At 32.1% G+C, this 24,690-nt stretch overlaps 1 protein-coding gene across 1 annotated transcript; it reads right to left on the reverse strand.

The window, feature by feature from the left end:
- Window positions 1–643: 643 nt before the first annotated feature.
- On the reverse strand, window positions 644–11,827 carry LOC127721419 (perlucin-like protein). The gene is made up of 5 exons (XM_052228142.1): window positions 11,615–11,827; window positions 8,316–8,360; window positions 7,891–7,985; window positions 1,773–1,857; window positions 644–926 (listed from the first exon to the last, which is right to left on the reverse strand). Exons 1-5 carry the CDS (start codon window positions 11,790–11,792, stop codon window positions 706–708), a joined length of 624 nt encoding a protein of 207 aa, XP_052084102.1. The 5' UTR covers window positions 11,793–11,827; the 3' UTR covers window positions 644–705.
- Between the last annotated feature and the right edge of the window lie 12,863 nt (window positions 11,828–24,690).

Genomic DNA, 24,690 nt, shown 5'->3' on the forward strand with positions numbered 1-24,690 from the left:
CAATATTTGCGACGACCATCTTTTACTGTAGAAAGACTGTTGTAAGAACTTTATAAAGATGTTAAGTGGTACATCGTTCTTCATGTAAATTTCTCTAAAGTGTAGGTATCCAGTTTAATTACGGAAGATTAGCATCGTCCTTCTTATGTTAACTCAAAATGAGAGAAGGACGGATTTATCATTTTCTAAAATCCGCTCATTCGTGAACGATGAAGAGGTAAATGTGGAATTAACAGTTTTGCTATGAATTTTAAAGTCTTTAGTTGGATATTGCAAAATGTGATTTTTGTATTATATAAAATCAATACTGCTGTCTGCTAAAATAACATCAAATTTGTCGCCAAAAGAGGATAATCATCTATATTAAAACTCCGGGCTTTTTGATTGGGTTAGAAACCCGTGTTCTCATCACTCATCGCATATTTGAATGTGTTGCGGAATGAATGACTGAACAGCTTACATCAATAAAATTGTGTTCTGTTTTGCGTTATCTGCATCGCGCTTTACCCATTTTCTGCAAAAATCTACAACTGCATCTATCGTGAAGTTCTTCATCCAGTTGATGTGTTTCGGATTTCTTGTTTAAAGCTAAAACATAATATACAAAAAAGATATTGGTAAAATAACTGACATATTGCTGTGATGATATATAAGGTATTATTATGATATTATTTAAATGCAAAGGTGAGTGAAGCATAATGAGTTTCATTTTTTCTCACAAATATATGATGTTCTTTCTGAACATTGATAATCATTCCATCTGTAGTTAACCGATTTACGCATGTGTACACAATCCTCATTGTTGTCATCGTTAGGTTCACCAGGAAACCAGTCCGTGAAGGTAAGATTTGTATTGTCGGATTCCCATATGAAATTTGATTCTTGCTCAGAATCGTGTGCTCCAATCCAAACAGAATTTGGATTGTCTGAAATGAAATAAAAATGGAACTCAAATATCAGGAAAGCCATGATAAAGTATTGACGAAATGATCAAATTATTATATTTTATCATTAATAGCCACAACGTATTCACCTAAATCTACTCGTCTATCGACTCAATGATTATCAGTTAAGTAACGTCATTAATGCTTGAATTCCGTTCTTAAACAAATTTGCTGAAAGCGACTTTCTACATTTACATAATGTTTGATTCTTTAAGTTTCTTACCGTATGCATTATACTTTACTTTGCCCATTTTTGTAACAGACCAACATGTACAAATATTCTTCAGATTGCGTCCAAACAAAAGTGTAAAGAGACGAGCTTCATCAGATTATCAAAATGGCTGAAATCAGCGACTCTCAAATTAATACCTTAATTCACTTCTTTACTTGAAATGTTTAAAGAGGAGACTGGAATGCAAATTTCCAGTTTTTACAGGGAATAAAAGTATAGTTTTGAACAAAAGTATAGTTTTTAAAGAAATGTATCTTCACCAATATTAAGGAATCTCGCTCCTTTTGTCAAAATTCGACACCCTAGGATCGTAGGGATAGGTGGTATCTCAGTAAAAAAAAGTCCACACGCACTGGTACCTACACAATATTACATTTTTAGTACAAAAAATGCCTTGCATAAGATTGAAATTTTAAGATGGTATTATCTAAATGTTTTGATAGATAAGATGATATGCAGGTATTTTGTATGATTTCACAATGTTCACTACCCTGTTATGAAATCTTCTTTTTTTAAATTGAAAAAAAAAAATTATATTCATACAAATATTCACTGGTGCAGTGCGTTTATTCACTAATATTTTAAATGTAACTCACGGTATTTGATATATGTTTTTAAGAACCAATTTTCAACGGCATTGTCTATTTTTAGAAGAAATCCTCCTTTTCTATGACAGTCATCCTGCAACGCAAAATCAAACATAAATAATTTGACTTCATGTTTTGGAAGGAGGATTGAGGTTATATGTTTTTTTTATCCCCGCCACATTCATAATGTGTCCTTTCCAAGCATGGGCCAGGTAATTAATTGGTTTTTGTCTGCCATACCTGTTTACCGGTTATTGCTGAAGTATTAATGAGGCTGTTGGTTTTCTCTAATAACATGTTTCACAAGTTTTGCTCATATGAAGGTCATCCTGTGATCTGTAGTCTTTTACATCTTTGTCATTTGGTCTTTCGTTGCTAGTTGTCGCATTTGTAATCAATTCGTTTCTTTTTTTTTAAATAAAGGCAAACAATGACACAAATTTATAGATGTAGACCTGGAACTAAGTGCGTAAGTACATTTATCACCTTAAGCATTGCATATCAAAATAAACATGGACACAAAAATTGATGAAAATATAAAATACACGGAAAACAAATGAATAGTATTACGATTGAACGCATCAATCGATGACAATATAGATTAAGATCACATATGAACCGTGTCATATTAATTCACGAATATCCCTACAAGCATTAAAATCTTTGATATATTAGATGTATCTCATAAACAAATCAATTTTGTTTATTATATCCTTAATTAACAATAACAGTTTTGATTACCTTTGGAAAATGCCATATAATTTGAGAAAGGGTTAATATTTATTTTTTTAAATATGGACCCAAAAAGGTAATTAAAGTTTTCATCAGATAAGACAATTGTCATTGTATATTTTTGGAACGTAAATAAAACTGTCTTATTTCCATAATTTGACCCAAAATGTTCGACAAATTGAGATTAAGTAGATGAACAATATTCAGAAAATGAATAGCACTTCATTTAGAAAGCTTTTTACAAATCTGTTATTTATTTATTTATGTATTTATTTATTTATTTAATTATTCATTCATTCTTTCTTTCTTTCATTCAATCATTCATTCATTCATTCATTCATTCATTCATTCATTCATTCATTCATTCATTTATTTATTCATTCATTCATTCATCCATTCATACGTTCGTTCGTTCGTTTGTTCGTTTGTTCGTTCGTTCTTTCGTTCATTCATTCATTCATTTATTTATTTACTAATTATTTATTTATTTATTTATTTATTTATTTATTTATTTATTTATTTATTTATTTATTTATCTATTTATCTATTTATCTATGTATTTATTTATTTACAAGTACTAATGTTTATATTGATGTGGATATATTTTGATTCGCGTACTTATATCAAATGCAGCCATTTTCTGGTCAACAAAAGAGGGTAATAAACGGGGGTATGCATTTATTGTGTTTACCTGATTTCTGAAGTTGTAATATTCAACTGCTCTACGTAAGTAAGTAAAAGAGACGGTTTACAAGTAGAGCCTAAATCAATTGGTCATTATTGTGTTGTAAAAGAAGTCCAACTCAGACAAAACATAGTGCGTTTGGTGTTTTTGTTTACTAAGACTAGCAAAAAAAGTTTTCATTTATGACATTTTTGTAATGTGAATTAAATTCAAACCAACTTAACCCACATTTACTTGTCGTTAAATTACAACTCTAGAATTAATGTGCTACATCAAATGATCAGTGACGATTTCAGAAATCAAAGTGTTAATTTTAGTATTAAGTGACTTCCGGGATATCACGTGTTAAAATACAAGATGTTAGTATAGATTGCGAATATGCACGAAGAAAGGTGATACGTGACATGTCAGATAAATAAGACCCCCTACTTGACAATATGTAATCCAGATATTTCACATCTGTCCAGATGTCTTTAACAAGGAATATTGTTTTTGGTTTTACTATTTGAAAATGCGATATGTTCCCTATTTTTTTAAGTATATATAGATACCAAAAAATATATTTATGACTGTCAATGAGACAAATAACAATGTAAAACAATTTAAAAGGAAAAAAAAAACAACGGCCTGATTAATCTTACAACAATGAACGAACAATAATTTTGGAGGAAAGGCATTGGAAAGGCACATAATGAATGTACCGGGGTTTAGCAAGTTTCCGAGTGGTATTTCTCTTTCTCCCCCCGCCCTAACCTGTGATGGTGGTGAATCAACACTATGTGAGAACAAAACGTAAAAATAATTTAGAAAGGGCATTAATCATCAGATCGGAACTAAAAAAAAAACCAAACCAAACGACACAAAGTTACAATCTAAGAATACTCTTTTTTGCTAAAAACTAGTGCAATGTCATATTTCAAAGACTAAATAGATAGCAATTGAAGTATTTTATTGTTCTACCTCCATGACAAATATGTTGTTGTCCCCGCAGATAAAGCCCCAAACAACATCGTTTTTGTGTGTAAATATCATTACATAAACTGCTTGATAAATGAATTAGGTATTGACAATTCACTTGGAAACTCAACAAATACCCTCACGACACTTACCAAAGAGGAAATCCTGGATAATCATAGGTCTGTTCTATGTTCCTTTGGAATTTCAACCAAAGATGAAGAACTGGATCTTCCATCACTGTATTGGATACCTAAACTACATAATTGCCTTACAAACAACGGTATATTGCTGGGTCTTCCAAGTGCTCCACGAAACCTCTTTCTAAATTATTAACATCTATTTTATCAGCAATCAAAGCCGGGCTCCAAAGTCATTGTGAAACTGCCTATTCTAGAGGTGGCGTGAATCAGATGTGGATACTAAAAAATTCCAAAGATTTTTTAGAGTACATACAATCTAAGACTCTCTCATCTTGCAATAGTATTAACACATTTGACTTTTCTACACTTTACACAAGTATTCCCTATTCCAAACTAAAAGACAAATTGAAAGAGTTGGTATTACTTTGTTTCATTAAAAAGTATGGCGAACGTAGATACAAGTATCTTATCTTGGGGAGGGATAAGTCTTACTTTGCAAAGAATCACTCTGATTCAAACAAAAAATTCTCTGAAACTAACAATATCAAGATGCTTGATTTCTTGATTGACAACATATTTGTTACGTTCGGAGGACGTGTTTTTCAACAGACTGTCGGAATTCCAATGGGAACCAATAGTGCCCCTCTTCTTGCCGACTTGTTTCTTTATTATTATGAGGTGACTTCATACAGGAACTTCTTAGGAAGAAAGAAAAGAAGTTAGCAATATCCTTTAACTCTACGTTCCGCTATATAGATGATGTTCTCACACTGAATAATACAAAATTTGGTGACTATGTTGAACGAATCTATCCCATCAAACTAGAGATAAAGGATACTACAGATACAGTTAAGTCTGCCTCATATCTTGACTTACATCTAGAAATTGACAATGAGGGTCGGTTGAAAACAAAACTTTACGACAAAAGAGATGATTTCAGCTTCCCAATTGTGAACTTTCCATTTCTATGTATCAACATTCCAGCAGCGCCTGCATACGGAGTATATATCTCCCAATTGATACGATATTCCCGGGCTTGTGTTTCCTATCATGATTTTCTTGATAGAGGATTGCTGCTCACAAGGAAGCTATTAAGGCAAGAGTTCCAAATGGTTAAGTTGAAATCATCCATTCGTAAATTTTACGGACGCCATCACGAGTTGGTTGACCGTTATGGAATAACCGTTTCACAGATGATATTGGATATGTTCCTTATGTCGTAACTACAATATCCTCCCCTTTTCACGAATGTGACTTACCGAATTAGACTATTTACCGGATTTGTAATAACATAAGCTACACGACGGTTGCCACATGTGGAGCAGGATCTGCTTACCCTTCCGGAGCACCTGAGATCACCCACAGTTTTGGTGGGGTTCGTGTTGCTTAGTCTTTAGTTTTCTATGTTGTGTCATCTGTACTATTATTTGTCTGTTTGTCTTTTTATTTTTGGCCATGGCGTTGTCAGTTTGTTTTCGACCTATGAGTTTGACTGTCCCTCTGGTATCTTTTGTCCCTCTTTTATCTTATTTATTGTCTTGTATGTCTCAAAATCGAAGTCTTTTAAAAGTACCTCTGTATCAGCCGGGGTCGAACCCAAGACCAATGACACTGCATATCATGGGTCTACAAACTGTGCGAAATGAGAACTTCACAATCACAACTACGTTAACCAACATGAAGAGTCTGTATACCAAACAAATCGATATCCGCTTTCAAACCCATTCTAAAGTAGCAATACACAGGTAGCATTTCAAGCTGAAATTGGGTCTCTAAGTGTAGGAACATGGACAGGCATTTTGAGATGGATAGTGCCATTTTAACATTGATACCCAAACATGTATACATATTTAGAATCCTATTTCTTAGCAGATTTAAAACCACTTAAAAAAGTTAAAACTAAATAACATAAGTTCAGTATCCATGGAAACATATGATTTTAGTTTTCTAATTTTTTCTTCAAAAATGGCTGTGAGACTTAAACCTAAATCTATTCAGACATTTGATGTATAAAAATTGTTGAAATGTATGTTTTTAGTTTTCAAAGTTGATAAATGATATTCAAATTTTAAAATGAACTCAGAATTATTAAGAAAACAAAAGTGACTTTTATCAATGTACATACATGCATTAAATAAATTGAACATGCATTCATAGAAATGATCCTTTTTAAACAAATTGTTATAACTTAAACCTAAAAAACACATCATAGTTACCTGGAATTTAAGTTTGTACGCCAGACGGGCGTTGTCTAAAAAAGACTCATCAGTGACGTTCGAATCAAAAATAAAAATGCCAAATACAGTACGAAGTTGAAGAACATTGAGGACCCTGAATCCAAAAAAAAAAAGCGAGGTATATATTGAGCAAATAGATCTTAATGGTAAAGTTGCAATCTTCTTACGGAGGCAATGTTGATTGGTTGTCCTTCGTGACATGTCTTTATCACCGATCGATTACCACGGATATTTCTACTTGTAAACACATGCAATCCCGATTTATTCCTTTGCTGTGACATCTCCGATTGCGAATTATCACATAATATTTGTTTCCCAAAGCTGCTTGCTAGTGAAGCAGAAACTACTAACCCTCCGGACCACATTAGTTTACCTAAGATACAGATGATGTTCATGTTTCTCAATCTTTGGTTTTCTGATTACTTATTTGGAGAGTTATGTTTTTCTGTCTTTCTCTGATTGGTATTTGATCTCCCCTTGGTATATTCTCCCCTTTTTATTAGCATATCCTTTCACATCTAATACAAAAATCAAAACTGCACAATATGAAAATAAGCGTTTGTAATACTGCAGTGGATATGTTTAATGCATCCGTTATTTTGAATCGATGTCTTAACAATTCAATCGCTGACATTCAAATTTGTGTTGTATTAAACATGAATTTTATTTTTCATTTTCTTTCAGTTAGGGCTATTTATTAAATAACAAAAGTAACCTCTTTCTTCAGTACAGGGGTTTTCGCAGTGCTGTTATTGGTTGGTAAAACAAACGTTAGTTTTTAATCCTATAATGAAACAGCCATTATTCGACGTTTTCACGATAATAGCACACAATAGACATTCAAAGATTTATAAAGAAAATGGAAGTTATATTTGTTGTTGTGTTTCAACTGTGATTTTATTTAATCTTTCGAGAAGCTCGTTGAAAATCAAACTCTCCATTGCTGTGTTGGGAAATAAACATTTGGTGACATGTGATAATGAATATTCGAGTAATGACCTTAACAAAATTATTCTGAAATCTATACCGTTGATAGTGCCCAATTGAGATCAAATTATTTTACTTTCAAATGCACAACTGACTTAAACTATTTGAAATGTAAATTCAGCCGGACGGATGTCTCAAAACAAGAGGTGAGTTTTGCATGTTTTGAGAACAAAATATGTTTTAAGGCCGACGTTTTAAATCACGATGATGATTCGACGAACGATGTATTGATTAAGAAGAAGCAAGGTAGCTTACCTATATATCTTTACAAGAGATGTGGTAGACTATAAATTTTCTTTAGTCTTTCAAAATGTTTGTTTTAATATTACACTTTGAATTTGGCCCATGCTATTCTATATTTATTTATTTTGCAGCACCATAAAACTTACGTTTGCCGCACTCCATGTCTTTCTTGATCTGAAATGAAAGTAATAGCAACTGCCCATATACTGTTCCCGTCCATCCAAACAAGTCCATTTTTTTCCTGCAAGAAATAAAAATTCCAGTGACATCTTCCGAGTAAGTATCTAATTATCGGTTGATATTATACTTAAGGACTTATTATGATTTCGTTGTTAGAGGGTTTCTGCTAATGAGGAAGCTACTCCTTAATGTGTTCTTTACAAGTATAAATCGTCTCTCCAACGCTTTATGGACACATATGGTTGACAATTATGAAACATATTGTTTACAAGTCGAATCAAACAGAAGGAAAATCATAATATTTGGATAAAGCATTATTATTTGACACATATTGTTGTTACGAACAATGAACTTCACTCGAAATCTAAAATTGCGGATAAGTATTTTGTACCTGATTCTCCTGGTCTTCCTTGTTCTCCCTTTTGTCCATTGTCTCCTACAATTTGATTTGAAATATTAAACCAATACAATTATATCAGAATTCCTTAAGCATAGATCATATATATATATATATATATATATATATATATTACGATTGATGAAAACGTAAAACCCTAAATCAAAAGTATCTTTTTATTTATTCAAGATTTGTCAGAGATAAATAAAATATGAAAAACCAAGAAAGGTAATGTTAATAGTCAAAGAAGGATAGACTTTGTTATGTCTAAAAGAACAATAACAAAATCCATGCCAAAAGTAGACAATTTAAGGTTTGGTAATGCTAAAATATAAATATCGACAAGATGCATGTAGGAGCATGAGTGTTCATAACTGTACAGCCTAAATATGAAGTTATGTTTTCATTTCTTATAAACGATATCAATTATAGTACCGACAAACACAATGTAAAGGTCTACATCAATAACTGTTTTACATTGATAACCTTTCAGAATAAGTTTATTCAAAGGATCATTATTTTATGACCGCATCTACATTATCGGGCTCTGTAAACATCATTACCGTAATATCTTCCCTAATTGATGATAAGTTCTTAGGTTAATCATTCTCATATCAATCATTGCAATTTTATCTGATATATATTTTTTTTAATTCAAATAGCATATTAAGAAGTGAGATGTAGTAATTTTGACACCAAACCATAAGCACTTATAATTAAAAATCAACTTAATTACTAAAACATAAGTTATAATCTTCAAAAAAATCAAAGTTTTTACACTATTATATAAATTATTTGATCTCAATTACACAGAATATTGTCTCAATTTTCAAAAGAATATTAAACATGATTGTCAAAAAACAAATATTAAATTAACTTTACATCTATTTTAGTTTCAGAATGTGTAAATTAAACACCACAAAATCAATTAATACGATCGTGGTATTCAGAATTGTTCATTTCTACCTTTTTTTTCCGAATTATCATCATATAATGTGTTATTTAAGTTAAAGTATTCATGTATCTTTGTAAATTTTGTCAAAAGAATGAAAACTTATGAATTGTAAAAATTCTTTTCTTTAAACAATAAAGTAATTTTAGAAAAACTTTATACATTTGTTGAAATCGTCCAAGAGAAAAACTGTATACATTATCAATATTCACATTGTCTGAACTAAGCTAAAATTTATGTTTTAATAGAAACGGAATTTATTCCAGTTTATATGTATATGTACTGTAACACAAAGACGTGCAGCATACAAAATAGAAACATCACTTAAATTAAATAAACTTTTTGACAGACAGACAAAGATAACCAATAAAAACAGGAACTGCATCCCACAATAAGCCTCCTAGATAACAACCAATCTCTAAAAGGATAACAACAACGCCTAAACTTAAAATTTTTGAGGGTACGAACAATGAACTTCACTCGAAATCTAAATTACAGATAATAATTTGTACCTGATTCTCCTGGTCTTCCTTGTTCCCCCTTTTGTACATGGTCTCATACAATTTGAAATTAGGAAGTTGTAAACTTATATTTCGGTATTATCACCACATAATGTATAATATAAGTTAAAGTATTCATGTAGCTTCGTAAATTATGTCAAAAGAATGAAAAAAACTTATACTTTTGAAAAGTTGTTTTTCTTTAAACAATGAATTAATTTTCGGAAACCTATATATATTTGTTGAAATGGTCTAAGAGAAAATCTTCATTAATGAACTCAAATTTACATACATTACTAATTTTCACATTGTGTGAACTATGCTTTACGCCTTAAAGTTTTATATTTATGTGTACTGTAATATAAAGACGTAAAGCATATAAGATAGAAACAGAACTTCAATTACATACAACATTTTGAAATACAAAGATAACCGATAAACACAGGAACATAAAACTACAATAAACTTCTTAGACCAGGTCATTGGATGTAGGAAGTATATTTGGAACGATAAAAGAAAATCATATTCCAACTTTTTTTCGATAATATTATCGATAGGGTATTTTAAGGAATATAGACAAAGCATATTAGCAAAAACGAAAGACAAGAAAAATAAAATTAACCATAGCACGACAAGACAGTGATTAGATGTACAAGTACCGAGCCACATCAAATGAATCACTACAAAAACAAGCAAATATGTCAACAAAGACAAACAAATAGGCATATAGACAAAGCACATTAGCAATAAACGAAAGACAAGAATACAAAAAATTACCATAGCACAACAACACAATGACGGGATGTACAAGTACCGAGCCACGTCAAGTGGATACTGCCAAAAATAGGCTAAACAGTAAAAGTAATAAATTACAAAGACAAATAAAAAAATACTATAACACGTTATTAAGATGATAAACAACGTCAGTACCTAGACACATGTAAACAATCAAAATTGAAAACATTATCATTAATACATCTTTAAAAGTAAAGATAGGTTAAGTTTTGAGTCTGTACCAATGTTGGTCAAGTTTATTTATCAAATACAATGTTGCCTACAATGAGGTTACTTTGTGAGTGATTGGTCTCTTTAGGAGTTGGACAAAATCCCACTCTATACATATGTTGTTTTGTATTTCTTTGTGTGTCCTTGAACCTGGCTAAGTTTTATGTCAAAGTTTATTCCTGGGATACAATGTAACCTATTATCGTGTATCGTGATGTTGAAGTGAATCTTGCAGAGTTAGACTGCATTCAATCCTAAATTAAACACTTATACCTATATTGTAAATGTTATGTAGATATAATGTAAAGACCTGAACCACAGCAAAAAAACATCACTTAACATGATTATATAATGAACATGATATATACAGGTGTACAAACATTAATTCACTGTAAATCGTTTGACATGTATGTGCCTAGTCCATAGTAATGAAGAAGTACACTTGTCTTCGCATTCATATATCACAATGCTTAGGACTATAAATCACAGAGAGAGGTCAAATTTCGGTATTGGTTATTTGTTTTTTTATATATTAATTTCAGAGAAAACTTTACGACAAAAATCGATACATTTAGAACTATGGCTAAGATAAAAATCATTTGCAATAAGGTTCATTTTCATGTCTATTAAAGTGAAAACAGTTCAACTTTTATCCTACTTAATATTTGTTTTGTCTGTATTTTGATGTATCAGCAATACGACTGGCTTTCCATATATTGTTATTTTATCTACCCTGTTTCCTTGTCAGCCAACTGGTTAATAAACGTTTTTAAACTTTGAAACAATAAATGTGTTCCTATAAATTGAAAATAAGTTAAAGATTGAAACATCCTTACCATTGAAATGCATGACAATGAATGCAACTGCAACTGATAAACAAATCAACTGCATTACTGTCATTACCACAAATAATTTATCTCTTGTCCTACTTGCTTTATATAGGTCAGTAAGTTTATCATTCCACACATTAATTGGGATACTATATTCGTGGTTTGATGCATTCAGGTCTTCCATTGGTAGTTCATATACGTTATCAACTTGATCACCCATTTTAAATTAAAAATTTCCGGTAGAATGAACTAAAAATACAGTTACTTGTATACATATTCCTTAAGAGTTTCACCTATCATACCTATATCTAAATACATTTGTTTTAGCTTTAACATGTTTAATTGTAATGAACGTAATATAACACATTTTTATGTCAAATTACACATATTTGAGGGTCTGGATAGGGTCCTTTATTTCTCAATTCTATAAATTTGTAAGCCATTCTTCCTTGTTTATTTTCAACATTATTCTCTATTCTTTATATTGTGCCACCCAATTATTGTCTAGTTTTTATTTGTTTGCTTATTTGTCTTTTTCTTTATTTTGTTTGCCCTTTATTTTTCACTTTTTGCCAGTTATTCTCTATTTTGTAAACCCCTACAGACCCTCATACTTACATTGTGTGTAAATGATCCTTGTGTGAATTATCAATTGTAGTCTTAAAAAGTGCATTCCTCTGACTGAAATACTTGCAAACAGTTCAGCTTCATTTTTAAAAAGATCAGTTTAAAGTGTTGTTAGTTCTTAGTGCTTCTTTGGGTTTATCATCGCCATCCACTAACAATCCTTAATAACTGAAAGCCAAGGACGGATGTATGGATCCCTAAGTACGGGATGATCATTAAAACCAAAAAGTACCTAAATAGAATATCGAAATTCTTAGAAGGTAATGATTGTCTGAATGAATTAGAGCCGTAGTTTCTTATTTTTGTTTAAAAAATTTATCTAACAATGGAGAATTAAGACTTGTCAGTAATGAATCATGCCATTATAGTCCAGTCGATTTGTGGAACAATTGTTCAGATTGTGGTAAAAGCGTCAAACTTTGCAGAGTTTTAGTTTAGGCCATAGCAAACACTTATAGCTTTGGAACCAATTAAGAAAATTAAAATGGCTACTCTGGACGGCCAGTGTAATATGGCCGCCATAAAATCAAAAGAAATCATTTAAAAAAAAATTACAAAAAATAGATGGCTTTACCAATTTTAATAATCTTTGGTATATTAATCACTTATGATAAAGACTATCATCTGAGGACTTCAGATATTGAATTGTAGGCGGCCATCTTGAATGGAGGCCAGTAATTAAAACAAGAATTTCCAACATATCATTATTTGCTTTTTTTAAATTTTCTATTGCATTTATACAAATGTTTTGATGCATTTACAACTCGTTTTGAAAATCATCGTTATATGACTGTGGCTATTTATATTCAATATTCACCAAGTGTTCAAATCAAGCATGCACAAGTGTCAAAATAAATGTATCTAAAACATAATTTTTTTTTATCACAATTTTGCCTTTTTTAACTTTTTATCATAAAAATTACGTATATACAATATAATTTATGACCGTACTTTGTCGAAAAGGATAACAATTGTAGATATTGAAAACACAGGAGTTGAAAGATCTAATGAACAAATTGACTGGAAAGAATTGTGAAACGCCAAGAGAGGACACGTGAGGATTTACAATTCCCAGCAGATACCAAAAAGAACAGACATAGACATTGGCGCTGGTTATCAGTCCTTTGATGATAACATTCAAAGATGTTGCGCATTGAATTAGTTTCTCGCATCACTCAACTTGAAACAGTTGAATGAAGGCCATGGAATTGCAGAAACACTTCAGCGTCACACAACAAAATGTACTAATCCTGTCAAAATAAGTTTTCAGATCTCAAAATATGTCGTCAGGAAAAACGAAAACATATTTCTGAAGTTGAAGATGAGTCACCGATTGAAAATACCAGTAAAATAACCAGACACAGTTGTGGTGAATCAACAAGAACAAGACTGCAGTGAGGGTGATGTATCTAACGATCTTCACTATGCATCGACATTTATGATCGACAAAAGAGTACGTGACTGTGCACTTGAACTACAAACCATTGTTCTCTTAGCAAAAATCAGTGCTGGAGATTTGATATCACAGGAGCCGCGGTAGCATGCTAAATCTTTGTTAAAACTGCTCAACAAGGCAATAAGACAGAATCCGAAGACACAGAAAGAAAGTCGGGAATCTGTTATCCACTGAATTATGCTTGCCGAATTACTAGAATACATCGACGGCTCACAGTCTGGAACATATATTGTGCCAATCTTCGAGCTTGCTGATATCGCTATATTGTACAGCAAACACCTTGAGCAACTCGGAGTTGTCATGGAAGGAATGATTAATACAACGCTTCTGAAAAATTGGATACTAGCTTCCATAGAAGATATGCAAGCACACATGAAAGGTAGCGTCGTTCTCCTGATTTTCAACAAATATGTTGGGGACGTTCTGAAACAGGCTATGTCTTATAGTCGTGACGATGAAGGCATCATCATAGCCAAAGCAGATAGAATAGTTCGAAGAGATATGCTTGATACTAAGAACAGTTTTACAGGGACATTCAATGAAAGCTTTCAACATCAGTTCCGCAAACACAGAGACACGTGGCTCTCAATCTGAGGATTGATAAGTTGTAGTTGTATCCTTTCGACGACGAGTTGCACAATTGAACTGTTGTAGCTGCGAAATGGTTAGTGCTGTGTGCGACTCAACGATATTACTGGACTGTGTCTCTATGTTTGGCCCATCTAGAATCATTCTTACTAAGGAAGCTAATGTCTGTGAAACTGATTCATGTTGACAGCTGTTATTGAATGTCCCTGTAAAGCTATTCTTAGTATCAAGCATATCTCTCCAAACTATTTTAACTGCTTTGGCTATGATGATGCCTTTAATTTCACGCTTTTGAGATGTGACCTGTTTCAAAGCTTCACCAACACCGTCGTTCAAAATCAGGAGAACGAATCAACCTTGCTTGTGTGCTTGCAGATCTGATATGGCAGCTAGTTTCCTAATTTTTTTAGATGCGTTGTATCAATCCTTCCTTTCATGCTTGATGATTGGCACAATACCTTCTCCATACCGTGTGCCGTCGATGTATTCTATTATTTTGGCAAACACAATTCCATGGATAACAGATTCCTGGTTTTCCTCAGTGTCTTTGGATTCTGCCTACTTGCCATGTTGCCAAGTTTTGTAAAAAATTAAGCATGATACTTGGCCTCCTGTGATATTACATCTCCAGCACTTAGTCTGGCTAAGAGAACAGTATCTTGTGAAGAGTGCACAGTCACGTACTCTTTTGTCGATCATAAATGAAAATGCGAAGTGGAGATCGTCAGATAGATCACAACAGAAAAAAATACACTGCAGTCATTGTTCTTGTTAATCCAGCACAGCTTCACTGTGACTGGTTATTTTACTGTTTTTTTTCAATCGGCGACTTATACATTTTCAACTTCAGAAATATGTTTTCGTTTTTCCTTACGAAATATTTTATCCTTTTCGACAAACTGTGGTCATACATTATATTATATATAAACGTAATTTCTGTAGTAAAAAGTTACTTAGGCAAACATGTAAGTATAAGAAATTTTGAATCAGATACCTCTATTTCGTAAACATGTACCTTCATTATGTGACCTCTTGGTGAATATCCAATATAAATAGCAACAGTCATATAACAATTATTTTGCTAAACTAGTTGTAAATGCATAAAAACATTAGTATAGATGCAAATAGCAAATTAACAAAAATAAAGAATAATGATATATTGGAAATTCTTGTTTTCAAAATGGCCACCATTCAAGATGTCTACCAGTGCTTTAATATCTGAAGTCCTCAGATGATAGTCATTTGGTTTCATAAAACGACTGGAGTATATGGAACCCTTCTGATCATCGCTGCAGCAAGCGTATGAGTCCTGTGCTACATTAATAAAATGTGAATGTAAAAGTTAAAACGGTTGCAGAGGACGATGCAAATGTGTTAAAGCAGTATTAAGTTGTTTTACTCTGTGTAAATGTGGAGGACAATGTGATATGATATAAAAGACAGAGACAGCTATTGTGTGGTTTGACAAGACGTTACTACTCATTCATTGTGTGATATTTTTAACGTCAATTGAGAACATTTGAGCAGATGATATCCTCATGACATTACTTGTATGATATGATACCCATTATGTCTGCCATGGAGGTTTTTTGAAAGTTAATTTCAGATAAACTATATCAACCAAATGATTATTTTTATCGAATTATAAATTTGGAGATCTACCTATTTTTTCTTAACTTTGAATTTCAAGATTTTTCAAGATGGCCGCCATTCAATATGGGTAACATTTTCATAAAGTTTGTTCAACAAGGCAATTGGTATAAGCACTGTCACTCTTTTGACCAGGTTTCATGTGAATATCTTTACTAATATAATTTTCATGAATTTGTAAAGTATTTTTTAGAAATCAAACGTCCGCCATCTTAAAAATGGCCGCCTTTCCCGCCAATTTCGACTTTCAGAGTGGGTCCATAGCTGAAAAATTGCTGGTGGACGTTTCATCCCCAGGGTATCAACATCCCAGTAGTCGGCACTTTTGTGCTGACATGAATATATTATTGATGTGTTCATTTTCTGTTAATATACTGTTTATAGAATGTTGAAATATTGAAATATCTAATTTTTGGCTACACCAATGTAAAGAATGTCTTAGTCGTAGTTGGCACAAATTTTCGGAATTTTTGGCTATTAATGCTCTACAACGACGTAATTTGGCTTTGCGACAGTTTCATTCGAGAACTACTAAATAGACTTGTGTAAACGAATACGAGTCTGGCTTAGCAAATTATAAGCCTGGTATCTTTGATAATTTTTTTATACTTTTCCTGGTAGAGTTTAGGATTTATTGACACATAGGCGCATCATTCGTATAGGTGTCTATAGTTGTAGTAACCTTAGCTAGGCATACCTTGACGAGCAATGTTGTATACGGAAAGCCCATGATTCAATATGTTCTTATTCTACCGTGGTTTCTGAATTGTATTTTATACATATATATATATTAGTTAAACAGTGACTAGGAACTCCAGAAATAATACAGTTAATATGAGCTCCAGTTTACCCGCGTATCCGTCATAGTCCAAAGTTAATAGGGAAAATTGTATTCATTGTAGTACTGACCATCCACTGATTACATGTCATTGCAATTCATAACCGGAGACCATAACGTGTAAATACTCGGTTCAGATCACTAAGACTCCATGATCAAGATATGAGTGGGCGTAATTTTTCTTTCAGGCAACCTGGAACAAATCATAGACAGTGATCTGTATGTTCATTTATGGGTTTATTGGCATACTACAATAAGAACTAATTGTTTGAAAAAAATTTGAAAAATTGTTACCAAGACAAGTTGTAAACACCCCTGTTGAAGGGTCATATTCTCCACCTCTATTCACTCTGAAATCATCAAATTTTATCACGGCATCAATTCCGGATAATGTAAAATGTGGTGTGAGTGCTGCACAAAAAACGCTGACTTCCCACATTTACAGACAGAGGCAGCTCTATAATTAAACAATTATATAATTATTTTGTACAAAAAAAAAGACTAAATCTAAATGACTTTCAAAGAACTTTATTCGCTCAATTCTGAGAGAACGACAAGTTGCTTTCATATGGGAGCAGGAGCATTTTTCACTGACGGAAGTTTATGTTATGGTCAATGTCTAATATTGATCACTGGGCAGTGGACAAGACTTAAGATTTTAAGTTTCCGACTTTTAAGATGAGCATTTGATCCAAATGCATTTTTTTAAAGACTTCAATTCATTTCATATGTGTTAGCAATGAGTAAGTGATTAATGATGCAATTTCTTACTGTAACTACTCCTTTTGAAACTGTCAGATGCACTAAATTCCAAACGCAAATATTGTTAAGATTCAGGTGTAAGTTGTTTTAGTGATTTTAAGGACAAGATAGTATGTTCATTGGGTTTTATCTTAGTTAATCATAACCAAGTTCTATAGCAAGACAACACGAACATATAAATGCGTTTGTTTTATTCATGTAGAAAATATCCAGAAAAAGATGTGTGCGCTATCCCCAAAACAACTTCTGCATCAGCAGTATGTCTATGTTTGACGAATACTCGATCTCCAACTGTTAGCTCTATTATAGCACTAATTGTACTCGAGCCTGGAGATGATCCTCTCTGTGAGTAACCTAAGATATACAGCTGATCATTCTTCTTCAGTTGATAATGTACTACGTGATGCCGATTAGCCAAAATCATACAAGAAAAATGATAGAGCCCGTGTGTGGTCGCTGTAAACACGCCTGTTGATGGGTCATATGCTCCACCTCTTTTCACTCTAACATCATCAAATTTTTTTACAGCATCAATTCCGGATAATGTAAAATAAGGTGTGAGTGCTGCCAAAAAAAAAAACGCTGACTTCCCACATGCACAGACAGAGGCAGCTGTATAATTAAACAATTATATAATTATTTTCTACAAATAAAAGAGTACAACAATATGACTCTCACAGGAAGTGTTATGTTATTTGCTCAATTCTAAGAGAACGACCAGTTGCTGTTCAATGGGAGCAGGCGCATTTTTTCAATGACAGAACTTGTCCTATTACTCCTTTAAGCCGGCTTATTCAATTTCAATTTTGTAGGAAATTTTGTAAGTGGGCACTTTTCAAACTATTAGCAAAAGAGCTCTTGAATGCCTACTCAATTTATTTTCTTAATTAACCATATAGAACTTTAATATTAGGAAGACAATATACATTATATCACTGTTAGTCTAGATTTCCGTATACATATGATACAAATTAGTCATATTTTTTAATATTTCAAATTCAAATTCCTTTACATTTTCCCGTTGCCATAGCAACATATTACAAAAACTGCCAAATAAAACTGTTTTATATGATTGGCAACGGTACCTTACTTTGTATTTGAAACGAAAAATAAAATAACTTCCTAGTCACGCTTTTGCTCTAGGTGTCCTGCAAATGTGTGTATTTTTGTAAAAATTTTGTTACGCTCTTTTGACTGTAAATAAGAAATCATCTTTACTTAGATACAAATTTGGACACAGACTTGTGTTGTTTTATGGGACATTTTGATTATGTCTTGTGCAGGGATGGATTCTCTTGGGTGCAAGCAGGCGCATTTACCACTAAAAAAATCTAACATTCTGTGGTGTTGTCTAGTGGGCGAATATGGACACTGTTTTACATTGAAATAGTAATACTGCAGACACATCAGGAAGCCACGAACAATGAAAACAACAAGAATATTGATTTTGTCATGCCTCGACTCCCAAGACAAAACTGAAATTTAAAGGATTTAAATAAAATGAAATCTGATTGAATCTTTGAAAAATGAATAAAAATGAATAAAAAGTAAGAAAAAGAGTCAATACTTCAGAATTTCAAAGAAAAATTTTGAATTGCAATGAACAAATATAGCGTCTGTTTGGCTTTGTGAGTTTCCTCCAATTTTCTTTGTTAAAATTGTGATCATTTGTCATGGAACGCATTAGTAGGCTCTCCATTTTGAATTTGATTTTATCATGCCTAGGTCTCTAAAGGCCAATCTTAAATTAAAAAAATTTAAGTAAAAACAAAAGCTGATCAAAAATTTTGAAATTTGAATTTAATGCAAGATATAAAAATCAATACTTTAATATTTCAGAATATAAGAGAAAGTTTTTGGTAAATATATATATATATATATACGATAACAAAAATGCAATCAAAAGATTAATGGGGATGTTTGGCCTTGCGAGTTTCGTCACTCACACTGCTTGTCAAAATGTTATTATATGCAATGGGACTCATCGGTAGGCTTTGCATATGAGGTGACGTATCAAAAGGCTATTTGAATAGAAAAGTGAAAATGGCACTATTTCACACATTGAGATTAATAGGCATGACTATTTAAACGAATGGAATAACAATTGTATCAAAGCTGCTAAAAATGAATTTTAAGAAATCAAAATGAAATGAAAAAAATGTGTGTTTCTCTCCAAAGAGATGCAAGGTATGTCTATAAATAAAATGTTGTTGAAACATAATGTTCCTAAAAGGGGGCACTTCTATCTACCCCTTTGTTGTAGGGTGAGCAGCTGTACATTCAGTACCGTAAGCTCTTCATACATTTTGAATATTGAAAAAGATAGACCTTAAGCTTTTATACATTATTTCATATAGTTTAAAGACATTTATTTGTCAAATGTTATCCACTTATGACTGGTTTTAATTGCACCTTTCTAAGTGCTAAATAATATTTATTTTAGGGGCTTATTCCTAACACCCATATATAGTAAGTGCACCCCCTTCTTTCTAACTTTTTTAAACTGTTTCTGTAATAAAAAATGTTTGAATAAGATAGCAAAATTACAAGGTTTGCATGCATAATCTCCACATCACCAACAGGTTGGGTGGGTATGATACATGCAAAAGTGTACCATATTTAAATACATCCTACAGCCCCCAGAGATTATACATGTATATCCACTGCATGTAAAGGTCGATTTACATACGTATGTAAATAGATGATAAACATAAATAAAGGCACATATTTAGATAAACTTTACTAAGCTGTGAATATGTTTGTGCTATCTTTGTTGACAATAAATCTTAATATTTTCCCATAAACATCCATGGTGTTGCAGGTAGGCGCGGCCGCCTTTTACCTATCATATAAAACGAGGGTAAATTGTGTTAACTCGATACGATTCTCTATCCTGAACAATCGTTTTGAATTCAATACAAATAAAAAAAAATCGCACCATTATTAAACGTGACCATGCGCTAAATTTTACTAGCATGTGGTATTGTATGGAAATAGTTAAATTTGCAATGGTACGTAAATGTTTATGTTTTTTAGTGCATGCAAATATGACTTTTTAAAATGATTTATAGCTTGAGAAAATATTATTTAAAAGTTGATATTTCGTTTATCTTTTACATGCACTAAATGTATCTTTAATATTGATTTTTTGTTTTAATTTTACAGGTTTTGTGTCAAAGTTAAATTTCAAATTTTGTATAAGTATAAGAAGTATTTCATTTGCATACATATGCAAATATGGTGAGGCATCTTAAGTTTGAACTGGTGACCCGATAAAGCAAATATGTAAGTATTTACATATTTCAGACCAACATAAAGTAATGGGCAACCTAATCATTTGTGATTAATTTTTAAGATATCCAAAGATAATGGCATTATGGAAATTTGCATATATGCGAAACCTTTGTAAATATATAGGAAACATAAACATTTATGTGGTGTGCAAATGATTTGAAAGGTTGTTGTTTGAAATCATTTATATTATTGAAATGAACTGTAAATTTATAGTTATATTTGCATTTAGTTCATTACTTGTTTTCTCTCTAAATACTTGTTTTGTGTACAAATTGCTGTTGGGTAATAGGGTCTGGCAGTTTTGAAAATTAAAGATTTTGTAGCTATGGTGTTGTTTGATTATACATGATATGCATATAGTCATGATTAATCTTTTTTTTTTAATACATAATACAAATATTATCAAATGACTGCTATCTCATCTCACTTAATACACTGGTAACGCGTCAATCCGGGTTTTTAAATACGAAAAATTCTTACTCCTATAATTATTATTACTACTTGTTCAGCTGCGATAAGCGACGAGCGAAAAGTAGTAAAGGCCGAAGGATATGTTCTGGTTTGTTGGTGTTTCTTCCTGGGCTACTTTTTTGACTCCTTGAAAGTTTTATAATTCATGTTATTTAATATGGAAACCAAGGACTATCTATTTTTCAAATCCTTGTATTATCTACAAATATGATCCAAAACATATCATCCCGTCATCAATAACAATCCACGTAAAATATTATTCTGAATTGATCCACATCAGAGCGATTACACAACTCGATGAAAAATGGTTCCTGGTTGTTGGTATTCAACAGTTCGACGTCGGTTAGCGATGTTGAACGTACTTAACAGATACTGTATGCTCTAACATGTCTAGGTCGGACTCGTGCGGTACTATTCGACAGTTATTAAAAGAATGCCCATTTGATTTTAATTCACCCGCGGCTTTTCTACATATAAATCTATAATGCATTTTAGCCAATCAAATTGACGTATTATGTTCACCCAATTGGATACCCGCCCACAAGTTTGATTGTGGGTAAACGCTGCATGCATTCAAGTGATAAATTTAACAGTATCAAACTAATTATAAAGTATCATGCAATGCCTGGTTTTGAAATGTTGTTTTCTTTGAAGTTGTCTGGAGGCAAGTTGTTATATTTTACTTTGAAGTTCTATGAATTGCATGAAACTGAAACAAGTTTAACCATTATTTTTTTATTACTTTTTGTCTTTGGTCGTTTAACCTGGGACATTATGACTAAATATATTAGTCCTAGATGTTGCTAATGGGTTTTAACGCGTTTAAAGCGTTTTTGAACGTATCGATGGTACATGAAAGAATATTTGTAAGAACATTAAATTGAGTAAGAAAATGCATAACTCACATTACATTACGCGAGCAAATCAATTTGTAAAAACTTGTTATGGTTCATTGAGTCAAATATGTTATCAAAATTATTGAGTGGTTGTGTTTGTGATATATTTGCTAACAAATTGCAAGTCAGATTGGACATTTGGGGTTACTGGTTTGAATATACTGAACACCAGTTTTACTTTAAGCTAAATAGAATATTCACTTACTTAAGAAGATTTAACTTCAAGAGGGGGTTATATTGGTATGTTTTTCTTTCAACTGATGGACACAATCAAACCAAATTATTTATCTTCCCAAGTTGAGACAAAATATTACTTCTTTTTGTAAAACAGAATAGTGTGGTCAATGCTGCGACAGCTTATTTATTTTTCGAATTCGTTTTTTTTTGGTCCCTGGGGGAGAGTTGTCTCATTGGCAATTATACACCATCTTCTTATTTTCATATGAAATATTTGCCACTTGACGTAAAACCAAATAATCAATCGATCAAACGTACCATTTACATGCAGACAATACAGAATGATCTAGTAAAGGATGTCACGATAAATCTAAATAGATTCTTAAAGTATACTAGTATACTGTAGACATAGTCTATGAACATCAACTTTAATATCGGTTAACCGGTTAATCGGTCGAAAGATAATCCTAGTAAGCGGTTAGATAAAATTGTTCGATTTGACAAACTATACTAAATAGCTATTTAACATTCATGTATTATATGCGCTATGTCAAATTTAGTGAGTGTGCCAAAGAGCCAACAACCCAATAACATAAAAAAACATATTTTTTTATCTGTGAATATCTAAGTTTTAGACTCAAACAAAATGTTAACAACTGAAATGTACGGGAAATCCAACGGCCTGATTTATAAACAGAACATCTGTTGATGAATAAGAATAATAACATTTTGATGCGACCAAATCGTCTTGGTTAACTACCTTATCAACAAAACTCTTTTTTCTCGGGACAAACAATTCTTTTCAACTAAAATCAAAGTGAAACTATTTTTTTTTCAATGACATACAGGAACAAGAATATTTTTTTGGAACACTCAATCTTGTGGTTTTCTGAGACAAACTATTGTTTTCCCTTCCCTCTTGAAACAAAATATTTTCTTCAAAACACGTATAATCAAATAATTTGTTTAAACAACCACATGCCCCCAACCCCCCCACCAGCACCACACACACATGTGATAATATACCTTCATGTTAAAAAAAATGCAAAAAAAAAAAATATTAACCTGCTACGGGACGGACGAACACACAGGCCAGATAACACTAAATCTCCGTTAATCGTAAAAAGAGTATTGGTATAAGAAAAAGTAATCTAATCTTAATTAACATTATATCACTATAAAAAATCTATGATTCAATACAGGAAAGGTCAGTCGATTATAAGTAAGTTATAGAATTAATCTTGTCGATTGTATTGCAAATGCAATACAATTAAAACTATTTGGGAATATATTCTAAGAAAATCAGTTTCTGGTTTGCTAGCAGTCTACTTTTTCTTTTATTCTCCTGAGAGTTGTTTATACCATGCCATGGAAGTATTATATTGTCAATATAAGACTTCCATGTTTATACCGACTCGGTAGTCCCTTGGAAGCGGTCGGTTTATCCTATGCAGAGTTGAACAAGATTTGAAAAATAGCTGTTTAGTGCGTTTCACTCACAAGGTCAAAATCTATAAGTTGTCAAGTTCTGCTGGTAATTGAATATTAAAGAGTCTATGCATATGCTTTTATAGCCGACTATTCAGTATGGGTTTTTCTCATTGTTGTTCTTTTTTTCTTTCGATTCGAGACCCAAATGATACCAATGCAAATATAAGGTAAAAGTTTAAGTCAGCCTTTTCCCGCCTTTTAAAAAAAATTTAAATATCTCGAAAAGGAGCTCCATAACCTATCAATATTTTTAGCTTATTTTGTTCCTTAAATAATAATGCTCTTCCGACTTATAGTATCAATTCTAGATTTTTTTTATTTCACCTAAAGATTTTTGGCGCAAATGAAATGCCGATTGACGCAAATGCAAAGCGCCGATCGAAAGCCATCGCTATCCATAACAAAAATATGTGTATCCAAAAGTCAATCGATACCTTTACTTCCAACATATTTTTATAGTGGTTAACATTTATACATTTTTGGGAAAAATACTAAAAATTTGGCTTCGGCGTTTTGAAGCCTGTTGAGGAATAAGCCATAACAGTATAAGAACCTTAAAGTTCATACATTGGGCGCTGATTCTATGAATTTAAGTGAAGATTGAAAGACTTTAAGAATGGCAGTTGTGTAAATAAAATCAGGGGAATTTGGCCCTACTCCTTTAGAAAATATTATGTTGATTTACGCAATAAAACGAGTGTTATAAAATACTTATTATATAATAATGTGGTGTGTGTGTGTGAAAGGAAACCTGCCTGTGATTTTTAGCACTGGACATTAAACACTTATCCAGTATTTATTTATATAAAAGTTAAGCTGTATGAAATCTATA

The sequence above is a fragment of the Mytilus californianus genome, unplaced genomic scaffold (genome assembly GCF_021869535.1).
Source record: "Mytilus californianus isolate M0D057914Y unplaced genomic scaffold, xbMytCali1.0.p SCAF_12, whole genome shotgun sequence".
In the NCBI taxonomy this organism is placed as follows: domain Eukaryota; kingdom Metazoa; phylum Mollusca; class Bivalvia; order Mytilida; family Mytilidae; genus Mytilus; species Mytilus californianus.